Below are 16,332 nucleotides of genomic sequence, written 5' to 3'. Positions count from 1 at the left end.
TATAACTGTACATAGACACCTCCAGTAGCCTTCTCTTCCTGTCCCCTGGCCAGGGACTTGCTGGGGATATGTTGATCCTAATGAACCTGACAAAATCCATTCCCAATCCAGAGCCAGGCTCACTGTTCTGTCACGTTGTATCAGTGCAGAACACTGAGAAACTTCCATGGCCCAATTATGCTTCATTAAACTAAGCCCATATTCTGTGTCAGGGAAAGATATTGAACCACCTCAGCCTGGTGCTTCCCAAAGGAGAAAGAGAATAACTTCCTTAAGTAGAGAGAAAAGAGGTTTATTTTGGAAACCTGTGCAGAGAGAGGCCACAGGTATTAGTCAATTCTCAAGTATTGCTTTTGCCTCAGTTTCCCAACTGAGTAATAAACATAAAAGACTAAGCCAAGCCTTTAAAAAGCCAGAGTCATAGTTAGGAAGTTATGCCCTTAACTCTGCGAAAAAAGAAAGTAAGATCCTTTATCTCCTACTCAGCAAAAACCACACTGAATGGTTTGCTCTGAAAGAGGCACCAGCAGCAGTGCATCATCTGAGCAGCAAAGGCAAAAAAGCCCTACAGGTACAAAGAGCAGACAGGCCTGCTTTTATCCAGGCACGAAATCAAGCCAGATTCTATTAAACAGAACAGTATTTGAGATACAAGAGGCAACTGACAGAATTCTTTTCTAAGTCAAAGAGCAAAGATTTTAAGACTTTTGTGTTAGATCACTGTCAACCATTCTGCTTTCCAGCACACTGCCCTTGGCATTGATTGCTTCCTGCATCTGGTCTTTTACAGTCAGAAAAAGATGGAAAGAAGACTTTGCACAGTTAGGTTCCAGAAGTTCCACCTCAGGAACTCCAGCACACTGCTTTGTCACATGATCAGCACAAGATCAAAACCCACTGCAAGCACAGGAAAGACAAGGAACCAGAGCACAGAAGTCAGAACATGTTCAGGATGTTCCATCTCTTTTGTTCTGACCAAATATTTTATCCTCTTCACTACCTGCTACACCCCACCTTCCAATCTGCCATCTCAACTGCTCAGCTTCTCATACCCTAATCCATTTAAAACCAAGCCAGTTAGCCCAAGTACAGTCTGAGTGGGAAGGAGGCTTAATGGGATATCCTGCACTCACACCAGGCACCCAGCTCCCTCTCCAGAGAGCAGCAAGACAGACACTGATTTACCAGAAGGGTGATGGAAGGTAAAACTTGTCCCCAGAGCTCTCCCCTGCCAGGGCAGCCCTGCTACCTCTGCAGCTGCAGACACCTCATTGCTGGGCAGGCTTGTGCTGCAACTGCAATGCAGACCCTGTCTCTGGCAGGCTGAGCTCCAAGGAGAGCTCCCAGCTCTCACCACAACACACACTGCAGAGAGGGACTGATTCAGCTCCTGCTTCACGTCCCTGGTGGAACTCCCCAAGGTGACTCAGTTTCTTGGTCCATGGGGACTGAAAATGGGTGACATTCCCTGGGGTGCTGAGCCTTTGCTGGGCACTCAACTCCAGCAAAGGCAGCCACAGACAGGTAGGGAGGGATGGAAGGTGGGTGTTGTGAAGGACATGGATACAGAACCTCAGGTCAGGAGTTGGAAGAGAAAGACATTCAACTCTGAAATATTCATCAGTGAAATAAAGAGTAAGGAAGAGTGAGAGGTGGAAGGAAACAAATAATGAAGACAGAAGAGAGAAAAATTGCTAGAAATTAAGATTGCACAAAATGCAGTCACATTGCATCTTTAACATGACATCTGTCAAAGTAAGCATCTTAGAGCTAAATTTAAAAAAATAAAAATCTTCGTGAATGCTCTGCTCATTATTTGGTCAATTGAAAGAAAAACAGCTGCCATTTCAGTAAGTACCAAAGATGGATCACTTGTAATCCAATCCAAGTGGACTCAGAAGGAAAGAAGTATCCCCTCCTAGTAAAATATGGAAGAAAAAAGTTTAAGAACTAAGTATTTGACAGAAATATTTGATCCAATAAAACTGATAAACCTAAATGCTGAAACTAAGTTGGATATCTGCCAAAATACCTTGCATTCAAAGAAAAAACTTACAACACAGATCTAAAGTGTTAGAATTTGCTGGGAGAAAGGGAAGCAGGAAATCACAAAGGGAATGGGAAGTTGGGCATTATTATCAGCCAGTCCTTTCCAGTTCCCAGGGATTTCCACCCCGAGTCTTAAACATGCACCAGATACAGCACTAAAATGCTGAGATGCTCTATCCTTAAAGGAGGGGCATCTTTGCAAGATTCATTATGGTCTGGAAAACCATAAAAAACCCAAAAAAACAACCAAACAAAAAATAATCAAGGAAGCAATTATATTGAAAGGGAAGAGTACAGAAAACAGGAGATCTGATTTTAGGAGAAGAGGTACAGATATACCATGGTGCACAATAAATTATTTCTTTATGAAGAAAGGACAGTCACCCCAGTAATAGTAAAGCCCGAGAAAACATCTCTCCCTACACCAAAGAACGTGAATTTAAGATGTAAAAGCATTTAATAAATTGGAATCAAACCAGCAGAGGCTGTTGTCCATTTTGGAGCAAAACCTATGCAAAAAGATATTCAGAACATGTCATTAGCATTTCATTGAATTAATGCCATCCAATACATTTAATCTTGAACCCCATGAAACAGGATTCAATAAAAATCTGCCAGTTCTACTGTGACAGAACTCAAAGATTCTAATTACAATAACCAGAACTCTGCAAGCACCCAATACTCTGAAGTACTTCCAGTTCAAAAGGACACCAGACCTCAGAGGGCAGCATTAAGATTTGTCACTTCTCATTTTACTCAGACTTCCAGTTTTCAACAGATGTGCCATTCTAAAGCAACTATCTAGTAACAAATGTGATTTTAAAAATGCTATGATTACAGTAAATATATGAATATTTTAAGAGCTTCAGAAGTCTTGTCACACAAGTGCTACAGACTGGTTGTGGTTCCAGTTCACTTTTCAGCTGCTGTCAGTATAAAACACTTATAGTTGCTGCAAGTATTTAAGATAACCAAATCTGCCACCTGTATCTGCTTCCCCTGTCCCCACGTGGGCCTTTTGGACTGGCAGCAGCCAGTGTGGCATTGCTGCCTTTGGTAGCAAGGATCCAAAACCAGCTCTCTGACCTTCCCAAGGCAAAGCAAAGAGACTAAGGAGAACTGTGCTCAAGTGGGACTCCAGATTAATCAGAATAATTCAAAGGACCTAGTGACTTCCTCACTAAAATATGTACATAACCTAGGCAGTAAAACATCCCTACATAGGAAAGACAACTGCTACTGAAAACTGAGGCACTGCAAGTCCAGTTTTTATGCTTTGTATCCAACTTAAACATTGTGGCTCTTATTTATTTCAATTAATAAATTCAAACTTGTTCCATTTTCATCAACAAATCCCATTTTCAATAGCTATCATAAAGTATGTTAGGGAACTCTTCCAATCACAAATCCCAGGTAGGCCAAGTTTTGAAAAGATTTGTTCCTTCAGTGGTACAAATAAAACCAACAGAGAAAATTGACGGAAAGAGTATAAAAATGTAATTTCATTTCTATTTCTTTGAAGCTTATTAGTGTGTTTTGAAGAATTGCCTTTGAAATATGGAAGAACAAATTCCTTCTTAAAATTTCTAAATATCTGATAAAGCTATAAAAATGACAGATATGTAATCAAACATTGAGAAATAGAACAGACACTTAGATGTGAATGAGGAAAATTACATCACCAAATGAAGCCTGGTTACAACTCAGTGTACAAACCAAAATAGTCAATAATTTTCCCAATTGCTCACAACACAAGGTTTTCCACAGATCTACATTTTTACAGATACTCCAAAATCGTCTTGGTGTAACAGCCTACCTCTGTATGTCTTGAATGAAGTGCATTGTATTCCTTCTTGAGTTCTGCCTCCCGCTCCTCAAGTCTGCTAACTGAAAGAAGAAAACAAACAAAAAAAAAGAAAATTATTAAAACTAAATTCATATTTCTAGTGAGCCTGACTTGCCTGGGACTAAGGAAGCAGATCAGAGTATTCCTAGTAGTGAACAGCACAACGCAGGATAAAAAGTATGTCAGTGTTTGTGTTTTTAAGCTCTCACCACTGAGCTTTCTAAGGACATCAACAGCAGCACAATCTTGCAATTTGCATTCCCCTAAAGAGCCCAGGTCCTGTTTTCCCCTGCTGATTGCTGGGTCAGTAAGAGGGGATTTTTCTGTTCAAGGCCAGCTTACTGCTCACCCCAATCCAGATTGTTTCACATGGAAACTGCAGGAAGAGGCAGAGGCCACGTCACTCAATCCCAGATGAAGCCATGGGCTCCAGCTAAGGGCCTACAAAGGATCCTAAAACACATCCACACAATTTCCAGAGGTGTTTAACCAGGACAAACATAGGCAAGGTATTCATTAAAACAGGTTCAAGCCCTATGTGGTACAGAAATCAAGGTTTCTGCTGGCATTCACTCACATTTCACTGAGCATTAAGGCAATAAATTTAAAGAGAAAACATTTGAATACTTCTGTAGGCATTCCAAGAAGTTAAAAATATATTGAGTAGATTTAGGAGAACTTTAGACAGTAAGTTCTTATTAGAGAGAGATGAAACAAACTGAACAGCTCAGCTCATCCGTGCTGTGTTATGAAACTGAGCTGAAACAAACTGTGATATCCCAATGCAATTAATTTGCAGAAAAACTAACAGAATTCAGAACCTTCTACACACAACTTATTGTGTCATTCAAACACAAACATTTTTGTTGCTTATCTGTGAATTCCATCTTTTTATTCAGGTATTTTTGAATACAGTATTTATGTGACATAAGCACGTGTATCAAATTGTGTAGCTGAGCTTATTCTACTTGCCATGTTTAAATATCCCTGGGAAAGTTCAAATTTATAGTTCCATGTTTCCAGAGAGTCATTGCCAGACACATTATCTGAAGACAAATGCCAAGATCTTCTCTGCCATTTGCATATTTTCATGTTGCCAACTGGGTCTCCTGAAAATTAATTCTCAATATACCATTTCTTTTTGATCCATATATCTGTATTTTGGCACAGTATTTTATCATAAGTATGTTTTAATGGAAAAAAGTCTTTGCCCGAGTCAAATGCTGGAACCAAAATACATATCTGTCTACTCACTCAAATCTGTATAAACATTCTGAACTCCTATCTAATGTTGCTCTTATAAGAACATTAAGTTCCTTGACACAACCTTTTGCAGTCCACCTATAAATATCTGGCCAAAATATTACATCAAATATTTATAACACTGCCAGATCGAATGCTTCCATTTCTGCCCTGTTATCAAATGGAACAAAAGCTCTTTGGATCAAATAGCAGCAGGGGAGGCACAAGTATCTATAACACAACATAGAGAAAAATGTACTTTATAGCACAATTCATCCATCTAAAAATATATATTTATGTGATGCAGAACACTACTGAATACAAGAGTTCAGTTTATTGTTTTGAGGCACAAGGTGTTTTAAGTCTCCTTGTACACTTATTAAAGTGCAGTTTTATGGAAGCCTTTAGTAAAAGATTACAGAAACAAGAGTCAGAACTTACAATTAACAAAGCTATAACGTGACAGACCATATTTTATCCATTATCTTTGCTTGACTGACATCCTAGTTATGAGTTATGAGAGGTTACATACAGCACAGCTCCCAGAGGATCTCCCTCCTAACCTTTCCACTGTGCTAAACCTTTGGGGAAACAGGAGATCACAAAGTGCAAACTGCATGACCCAGCTCCCTCTCCAACCAACAGTGGCCAAGGAGCCTCCCTGCTGCTTCAGGCTGCCTGGTGAAGTCACAGCTCAATTCAGCCTCACCCAGAGCTCCCACACAAACCTGGGTGATGCACCCAACATTGTTCAGGGAGTTTGTGTCCAGGGATGAATTCTGCAAGTGCACTCTGGGAAATAGGACATTTAATACAGGTTAACACCACATCAGGTGTTACCAACACCCTTCTATGCAGCTGCCCAAAACCAGCCTTCAGGAAATCCATAAATGCATTTCCCACTGTTATGGATACAACACACACTTGCTCAGGGGTTGAGGTTCCATAAAGAAGCACACCACTTTCTGCATCTGTGAAGAAAAATGCTTTAAAATGTTTTAAAACTTTAATGGCCCAGTTATAATAAATAGTTCATTGAAGACAAATGTACATAGCTAGTGATGCTGTATAGTCAAGGGGGATATCTCCATTAGATCTGACCACTATTGATGTTCATTAAGTACAAAGGCTAAAATGATTAAAGGCCCAGAAGATTACATAACTGACATTAAGCACCTCCTTCTGGAAGTCATTTCCAGCTGTGCAATACATGACACTCCTAGAGCTGGAAGTTTCAGTCACAAGAGGATGTACACTAAGTTACATACCCTCAACAGACACCACATCAACAGTCCTCAGAGCTGCTTTTTCCAATACCAGCAGGATGAGCCACAGCACCATAAATCTATTCTACCCAAAATATGCCTCCCATCAAGACAAGATCTTGCCAAAACAACCAACAGAACAGTCTTTTTCCAATTAAACACTGTGCAAGAGACCAGATATTCCCTGAGGAACAGAGATCACCACTGACTGGAACACAGAGTCAGGCGAATTTAAAGGAACATTCCCATCAGCAGTAATGGGAACCTAAACAGGAGGGCAAAATGCCTTTCAATGCACCCAGAAACACATTTTTAAAACTGTCACCAGTTCCATTTTAATACACCAACATACAAAGGAGTGGAAGTCTGGCCCTGATAACATCCCAAAAGGAGTGGAGCTGTGTGCTGGCACTGCCTGCCACTCTGGGTCTGCCAAGTGCCAACCAGACATAGTTCCTATCAGTTTGACTTAAGTAACAATGCAAAAAGTTTCTCTGATATTTATCTCAGGCCTTTGTCCACTAGGATGTTGAATTCCTATGGGTGGATGATAAAATTAGTTTGATTATATATATCCTAAAAGCAAAAGCATTCATTCTCCCCGTTGAAATGTGTCTTTATAAAACCATTACAAAGCCTTATTACATCAAGGAAGATCTTACTTTGCAAGATTATACAGTTTAAGATAATATAACATGCAACAAAAAAGTTGCACCACTCACTCCTAGAAGCTTACATGGAAAAAAATATAAAGATTTGAGTATCATAAGTATGAGCATAAAATGCAAATATTACAGTGTTTTTAGGCTGATGAGAAGGCATTCCCCTGGAACATCACCACAAACTCAAACCCGAGGCCTAGTGCAAACTTCTCCAGCACTGTCAATGTTCTAACTTTAATGACCTAAGGTACCAATCTTGATCAAAGTTCTCTCACAGAAAACCAATTAAGCCTAAAAATGGGAGATTGAATATAATAGTAAACTAGACAAACTGGAGTTTCTGTCTCCTGACAGCATTATGAGGAATTAGGCAGCCAAGCTGCCCACCCTGCCTGTTGGAAAGTCAGAGCTTACCTCCCAAGTCTGATGGCTTTTACCAAGTTTGGAACACCCTTCATCTGTATGTTGTCCTCTGCCTCAAACTCCTGATAAGCCTGAGGGGGAGAAAGAGAAACAGACCTGCTAGAATGGCAAATCCAACCAGTGTGATGCCTTCAAGAGGAATTACAAGTTCCTCCTACACAAGCCAGGACAGAGATCCAGCTCATTAAGGAGCCTTTCCTGGCACCAGCACTGTCTGAAGACTCTCCTTGAACAGCTTTCATCCAGCTCTATTCTTTAATGCAGGGCCCACACCAAAGTTAAGATGTAGATCCAGAAGGACCTTATGACCTCCTAAGTATTTGCCAAAGAGCACACATCACTCATGGACTGAAGAGGACTGAGCTATCAGACAAGTGTTTAACCTGGAAGTGGTAAGACCTGCAAATCAAACCAGCACAGAAAGCTGATTTGTAAAACAAGTGGAAAAATCAACTTCTTGACAAGACCAACATCTTCAAGTAGCTCTTACACTGTGAACTACTGGTCTGGATCTCAGTTTAATAAGTAGGGCACCTGAAATTATGAAGATAATTTAGCTGTCAAGAATGCTCTGTTGATAGCAAATGTCAACACATGCAGCAGCAATGGTCTTACCCCTGACACTTCTGGACTGTTCAAGTCTGCACTACGGCTCAGGCACACAAAATCCTTGCAATTCATAACCAAAAACCCAACACAAAACTTAAAAAAAACCCCAACAAACAACTCTTAAAACATTCTGCTATAACATTTAATCTAAAGACAGCCACATACTAGGACATCCCTCACACAGGCTCAAACTCAAACAATCAAGAATATATACAAGAAACTTCTACACAAATCAAGTAAAAAATCCAACTTCTTGCCCAGTCTCTGCACAAAGAAGTGTTTCACTGAGAAAATTTTTGATTGACTGCTTTGCAAACAGTAGGATGCTCCATTTATACACTTGGCTATTGAAGCAAGTCCCTGTCTGAGAAAATCCACATGAAGTCAATGTGGACACAGAAGCTTTAGCAGATTGGATTTGTTTTAAAAGCCAGTGAAAACTCAGGAATGTAAGATTCTAATAGACATTTAAAGTAATTTTCTTAGTTACTGCACTATTATGAGCAACAGAATCACTATAATAACCAAACTCCAGCACATAAACTACAATACTCCCTTAATTTAAAACCACACATGAGCAGTTAATTATACACCAGTGGATTTCAAACTCTTCTCACTACTTTTGTATATCAACAGCTAAGCTTAAAGCAGGCCAACCACTGCTCTAATTTCCTGCTCCATTTTATTTTAGCCTTGAGTCCTGTAGCTTGGCTCGGTGCCTGCTCTGGAGCCATCTGTACCCCCTGCTCCATCTAGCGGGCTGCTAGCTCCCAAAACCACAGACAGCAGGTCTTTGGGAGCAGCACTGGGCAGCCAGGAAAGGCACAGAAAGGAGGAAAGCCTTCCTTTCCAGCACACCCTGACACTCACACTTCTTACAGAAGGATATTTCAGGTGTAGTGACTGATAGCTGAGGCACAGCGTAGCAAAGGGCAGGGGGAATCTGCCTGGTAAACAAACCTGAGATAATGATGGACATCAGAGATAAGGAACACTCACACTGAGAACACACTAGCACAGTTCAGTTCCACATCTGCTAATCAAGAAATGCAAGAATTCAAATAATTCCTGTTCTTCCTTTGCTGGAAATCAGATTAGTTCTGCTGCTGTCAGTCTGTGAAAACGAAACAGGAACAATCCAGACCCCCACTGAACAAACTTGAACTTTACAACTTCTTTCCAGGATCTATTGAAAAGCTTTATTGTACTCCTTGAGATAAACAACAGTTGAGCCATCCCTAGAAGCAGCATTTAGTGACAGAGCTGTTTCACACCAGTTTAAGTTATTCACATCACCATCTGTGCAGATACACAAATCAAATCTCAAAACAATTTTCTGGGAAGTTTCTGTTTCTGTTAAACTTCACAGCTGTAAGTTCACATCAGAGTCTCCCTGTTAGCTACAGATCCACATGAGCTGCATGATACCCCATGTGCAGAGATCTCAGATATAGGATGCCTTCAGATTATCCATGAGTGGCTGTCTGCCCGGGTGTACATTACAGCAATGCTGGTGTCCTGAGAGCTCAGAGGGAAATCAAATATCAAATAACATTGGCAGAACATCCACAACAAAACCTGGTCTTGCTTTTTCTCTTGAAGCCAATGGAAGCAGTAGTTCTGTTTAGCTTCTGAAGAAAACAAATGTTTTTAGGTCAGCTTCCAAAGTGTTTGTCTCATATCCCAAATAAAACCCTCAGCAAGCAATAGCTGCACGGTGTCACCTGACGTGGGAAATACCATCAGCCCAAGAGCTGTGTCACAACATTTACAGCTCCAAAACCCAAGAGCTGTTTCTTGGGATTATACTTGTTTGGGGTATTTTTTTGTTTGTTTTGTTAGGTTTTTTTACAAATGTAGTTTTCCCCAAATATAATATATCTTGTGCACAAAGCTCAGGTTTGATAAAGTCAGGTATGTAGATGTACCTGTTGTCTTGTGAAATTCAGTTTGTTGTCTTGTTATCTAGTTTAGCAATAGGCAGATCCAGAAAAGGAGCCAAAACTTTCAACTCCCACAGCCTACCACCTCCATCAGAAAGCTCTTCAGTCATGCAGACATTGCATTTTTCAGATTCTCTAATAAATAAGTTAGTCCAAAAATGATTCTTCCAGAAAGCTTATGCCAAAGCTGTTCCATTCCTGTAGTAAGTCAAAATATATGAGACATTCTTTACTCACAAAAATTTAATTAACTTACAGCCTGTCATACATAAAGAAAACTGACATTTCCAGAAAGAGAGGCCAGGAAGGAAACTAAAATAAACCTCTGTAGCCCCCCCAGAACTCAGTGGAACATCCCGTGAGCTCTGAGAAGATCTTATCCTCTCCTGTAACTGGAAACTGAACACTATCCCAGCAGTATCATGTGCCTTCACACAGCACTGCAGGACAAATGAGCTGTGTATTGCTATTAAAAGTTTTTAACAGCCCTCTATTTTCCAGGTCCAGTGTTGACATTTCAAACATTTCAATGTTACAAACAAATTACAAGTAGAACGAGGGGGTCTCACAACAGCAAAGATTTGAAATAATGTGGAAGTCAGGTATTTTGAAGTTTTTGTAAAAAATATTTAAGATTACATCAAAGACTGGCATTGGCCTCAGATACACTGCAGAACAGAAGAATGTTATTTACTGAACATATAGCATTATCATATTCACAGGTGCCCTCTGCTGCTGAGAAGGAAAAAATGACATGAATCCTAGATAAGTCATAAACCCAAAAATAGACATCTGCCAACACTCAGTAAAAGTTTACTATACACCCACAGCAAGAACTTCTAAAAACTCTGCCTGTACCAACATCATTCCTAAACAAATCCCCAGGAACTTTGTGCTATTTAACTTATTTGACCTTCCACAAAGCACAGACCCCAAGAGCACAGGCACTGCCTTCCCCCCTCTCTGTCCAGGTACTGCTGAGAGCCAGGCCACACAAGGGACAGGGACAAGCCAGGGGAAGTTACAGCCCAGAGCAGCAGTGCAAAACAAGATGAAAAGCTGGGTCACAAGCCAAGGAGCTCCATCAGTGCTGCACATTCCTGCACTCAAACAGAAGCTGCAAATCCTTATGCCTCTGCTCTCCTTTAAGCAGTTGTAAAATTGAATTCATTATCGCAGGGAGCCACATATTGCACCATTTTTTGGCAACAAATTTGACTTAGGCAACTACCACAGCCCATCAAGTATCAGGACTGAGTGCAGCACATCAGGCAGGAGTGGTAACTCCAGGGCATCTGCTCCCACCGCTCGCGATTTCATCATCTGCTGGGCTCACAGCGCTCCCGGCCATCAGCTCCCCCTCTTCCCACCTCCCCCAAAGAAAGAACACAGCACTTCAAGGTATTTCACTCATCTGGCAGCAACTGTTTCAATATCTGATGTGGGGAAAAGTGAGAGAACCACAGGAAGTTAGCAACTGGTTGACACAAAATAACTTCTTGATTTCACTTCTGTAACTTTATTCCAACCTAACTGGTTGAATACACGGCTTTAGATGCAATCCCACAGGGTAAATTTAAGTGCAAAGAAATACTTTTTTTTTCTTTTTATTTAATATGACAATCACTTAGACTGCACAAATAAGCACTTAAAATTCAAGACATAACAACCATAACTTCTTGAGCAATTTTAACTGGCACACAGGTTTAAGCAAATACAATCAAGCTGAACTCAACCATGTAACTTAAGAGCTGCCCCAGCTGACAAGTCTTCACTAAATCATCAGCACTGACAGTGCTCAAGAGAATGAGTCAAAACTTTTTAACAGACAAAATTGTTCTCACAGGCTTGGTTTATTTGAGGAAAAACATACAAAGCACAGGCAGCCTACAAGAAGCAGAAAGTCTTGCAGGTAAAGTGTGACACAGAACCACGTTTTACCTGTTTTTCATTCTAATCTATTAGTCATGTCACAAACTGATGTTGTGATCTCACTCTGCACTCCAAAGCCAGGTTTTATTTGTTTACTTGCTCTGTGCCAGACATTTGCAACTCTCATTAGCAGTGATAACACTGCCACTGTTTTGAATGTTGACGTGGCAACACAGTTGGCAATACCAAAGCCTAATTTAGATGCACAGGCAGTACTATAGGAAGTAGAAGAGAAAAAGAAATATAGCTGAAAGACTTGGAGCTGAATTAGAGTGACACATGGGTGATTTGGATCACACAACATGCCAGTTGCCTGGTCTTTATAGACAAATCAAGGTAATGCAGTAAGGTGAAGCTGCTTCACAAATATAGACACTTGTATGGCTTTCATACCTTAGAAATTTAGAGCACTAAAAAAAAAAAACCAGTTCACTTGCATAATATTAATTAGATGTTCAACAAATGTGCTTATGTCCCTTTTGATCTTGCTCTGCATCAGCAGCATGTCAAATCTTCCCAGCAGCCTTTCATGTTGTCCCAGACAGCTTACCAAAGCCAAACATAAGCAAACTCCAGCTTTAACCCAGCCCTATTGTTTCTCCAAATATACAATTTTGCCATCACAGAAGGTTTTTCTCTACTAAAAAGACTTTTTCTCCAATAAATACGTTTTGGAACTATCTAAAAATCATTGTTCTATCACTAGAGCTTTATGTAGTTATGATAACTGTTTTTAGCAATATTACTTCTTACAAAAACAGTAGTTCTAGCAACCCTCAGTGCTTCTACTGGAACAACTGAGATTCTTGGGCAAATACCTTCATTATTATTATATATACACATACATATACACACAATATATAAATAAAACTTTAAAATCATACATATATTTGAAGGCTTCAAAGTAAAAATAGAATTTCACGCCAACAGACTCACAGAGCAATATAAAATGTTGTTCACAATACATGGTAACTACTAATTTCTACTAGAGAAATTCCAGGTATGCTGCCACATACATTGCCAGAAATCCAACTGATTTTTCTTTTTTGTGCAACCACGTTATCCTTTGGATTGCATTAACAGAATAAAGCCATGGCCTATCAACAGGATGCAACCTTGATCCATAACCTTGCCAGAGAGCAGGGTCTCCCATGACCAGGCTGTTAGGGCTGTGTGTTTAGAGCACAGGCCTTCTAGAAACAGTGTCTTTGTTACCAAAACTCACCACTTAACTCCTGCTACAATGTTTTCTTTTCCCCTCTAGCGATGGTCATAAATACACAACTCCATTCCACAAGAAGCACAGGGTTTCTGGTACAAGTCTCTACAATTATCCATTTTAGCCTGACTTCATTTACAAAGGGATAATTCTAGGAAATAATCACCCAGGTCTTCACTAGGAAAGATTGCTTCAAGTGTTCCCCCACCCCTGCCTGTACAGAACCTGGGAATATTTGAACAGGGGATATGAAGCAGATGATGCCTCTAAGATTTGCCAACACCATTCTGAACTGCCCAAATTTCAGTAAAATTCTGCCCTAGATGCCACTTACATTCATCTTAATACTCTCAGACTAACTCCTGCCCTCAGACTCAGGCATTCCACTGAAAATTCAACTTTACAGGAACAGTGTTAGAGCTTCATTTGGAAAAGAGCTATAACTTGCTGTGTTAGGGGCAGGAAATGTGGCTGAGCAGAAAGAAAGGAAGAAAGAGCAGTGAAAAGGGGCTGTTTTGACGACTGGCACTGCTTTTAGAAACTGGTCATCTCTCAGCCTCGTCACAGTCTCACTTTACAGTCCTGCAGGGTCCAGCAATAAAAGCTATATATTAACTGATGAACACACCAGTCTCACATCAACAGAAGGTTGCTTAGAAGCTCAAAGTAGAGAAGCAGAAAAACTGATAATGGAATTTCATGGCTAAGAGCAGCCCAGCAGAATGTCTAAACTACAATAAATGTAACTTCAAGCGCTTCAAGACAACTAATCACTCTCATCTTTTTCCAAAGCTTGTTGAAGGGGTTTTTTTTTAAATTACACAGAACATCTCTAAAAAGGAAAGTGTTCTCCCTAGACTTTTTTCTACAAAAACTAAATGTCTCACAGAAATAAATCAGGAAAAATTATATAAAAGTTAATGAGAAACATCATCAATGCTCTTCTCATCCCAGCTGTGCTTCTAAACCTGGAGATTACCTTTATTTTAGCACAGACAACTGCTCAATAGGAAGAAAACAGCTTATTTTATCATCACTAGCAAGGAAGTAATCTGAGCATCTCCTGAAAAAGTTGCTAAATGTGAAAACAGCAGTGTCTAAAATGCAAAGAATACGAGTAGAATATTAGAAGAATCAGATTACAAATCACAAGCTCATATCTGATTTGTTTGCCTAAATTCTAAAGAAAACAGACTTGCACAAGAGTTAACCCAGTTATCCAAGTACAGAGGAATCAGAGGGCACAGATATTTTGCATATGTATTATCACTTTACAGAACAAAAATTAAAATGCACTAATATCACTCACAAGGAGTGCACCATGTTTTACTTACTTTGATCAGCATAGTTTTTTGCTTTTAGTTCAAGTTGCCGAGTTTGTGACTCTAATGCTTCCACTCTGGTCTGTAAGTCCTTTTTCTCTTGTTCTTGAGAATCTTCAAATTCAATGAATTTCTAAACAACAACAAAATAGTTAAGTTAGACTAAACAACTAATTACAGATTTTACAGCAGGTAGGAAGCAACACAGCAGCTCTTACAGTCAGGAAGGTGCAAGGTGGTTTCCAAAACAACTGAATAGATCCACAGGCCACATTTAAAAACAAAGAACTATTTCAGTCCAGGTCCATCAGTCAAGCACCCAGCCTAGGTTATACTGTGTAATAACTTTCAAATAAGTGCCAGCTACTCCAGAGAACCTGCTTGGGATTAGCATAAATAGGACTTATTTCATTATTGTCTAACTGAATGTACAACAACTGCCAACAGTGCATGTGAACACAGGGAGTCTTGGTATCCTTCCCTTGACTGATCACCAGTGAAGTTATTTTCACCCATAAGCCACAAAGGTACAGACACTGCAACATGGACACACCAGCAATAGTGCCACCAAAATTATTTGATCTCTTTTCCATTCTTATCCAATTCTGCTATAAATTCTCACAGTTTTCATCAAATCCTTGATAACCATCTACAATCTGTCAACAGCACAGAAAACCCTGTGCTGATCACCATCACCTTCTGTTTCCTTGGTTTACCACCTTTGTGACTTCCCATATTCTAGAGTCCCCTGACGAATGCATCAGTGTTTACATTCCCTAACATAAAAATTGCCAAAGCACCATTATAGGAGTTTTAAAAGTACATTTTTCTGCTATTTATCTTACCGAAAAAATCAAGAAATTCAGTGTGTATTGCTGGCACAAAGAATACTTGTAAGAGCCAAAGATGTTTTAGATCATGCAGTACTCTATGCTCTGCATTTCAAGAAGACAAGGCCTCCAACACAAATTATGCAGAAGATTCATAGAACAAAGAGGAGAAGCTGACCAGAAACCTCTGCAGGGAAAAATCCCAAGCATCCACAACAGTAAAAGAGGCAAAGGCAGCTGAGGACCACATGGAAGAAAGGAGACAGTGAAGGCAGCAACTCGAAAACAGTAATCTGATTTGAGTATTTTTTTCCTATGTACTGTTAGGAAAATCTAGTGGGAAAAATATTTCAAATGGTCCCACATCAACTGTTAATGAACTATTACTACATTTTAGCCACTTTGTTTTAGAGCTTTTACAAAACAAGAAATTCATGACCTTATGAAAAAGGCTTCAGTTGAACAGGGTCATCAGAAGAAGTTCTGACTAAAAAGTACTTCAGATGTAGAAATGCATCAAAACCTATGAAGTGAAACAAGAGTTCCTTTCAGACAGGCTGCTATCACAGGACTGGGCATGGTGTTCATGTGACTGTGCTTGAAGCTAAACCACGACACAGTTGAGGAACAGCTGACATAGCCCAGGTAGCTCCGCTTTGGGTGCTGCCATCGAAAATCCCTCTTTAAACACAGATGAGCAGAAATCTTTCTATCCCCTCCACACAAAGTTTCAGAATATTAATTAGTCAATGTAATTTGAAAGCCTCAATGTTTAGACTTGTTTTATGTCTTCTTTGTAGTAACTGATTGAAGATTTTTGCCCCTTTAACATTCAAGTCATACTCTTGGCAGACTCCCTTTTCAAAAAGGACTTCAAAGTTTGACGCAAATTTGGCACTGGGGCTAAAGACCAACACAGTTTGTTACACCAAACACGGGAAAACATGAAAGAAGAATTATAAAACTGTAACATCTTTGTTTAGTTGTTTC

At 39.8% G+C, this 16,332-nt stretch overlaps 1 protein-coding gene across 5 annotated transcripts in view; it reads right to left on the bottom strand.

Moving 5' to 3' along the window:
• The window catches only part of SPAG9 (sperm associated antigen 9), a 61,810-nt gene that overhangs the window by 40,789 nt on the left and 4,689 nt on the right, over window positions 1-16,332 (bottom strand). For all 5 annotated transcript variants that reach the window (XM_088176615.1, XM_088176617.1, XM_088176616.1 and 2 more), the window contains exons 2-3: window positions 14,525-14,645; window positions 3,866-3,936 (exon numbers count right to left, since the gene is read on the bottom strand). In XM_088176615.1, coding sequence (XP_088032741.1) covers window positions 3,866-3,936; window positions 14,525-14,645 — 192 coding nt within the window. The remainder of the gene's footprint in view (window positions 1-3,865; window positions 3,937-14,524; window positions 14,646-16,332) is intronic.

The sequence above is a fragment of the Sturnus vulgaris genome, chromosome 20, assembly GCF_052056855.1.
Source record: "Sturnus vulgaris isolate bStuVul1 chromosome 20, bStuVul1.hap1, whole genome shotgun sequence".
Taxonomy (NCBI): domain Eukaryota; kingdom Metazoa; phylum Chordata; class Aves; order Passeriformes; family Sturnidae; genus Sturnus; species Sturnus vulgaris.
This window is presented reverse-complemented; position numbering and strand designations above follow the sequence as displayed.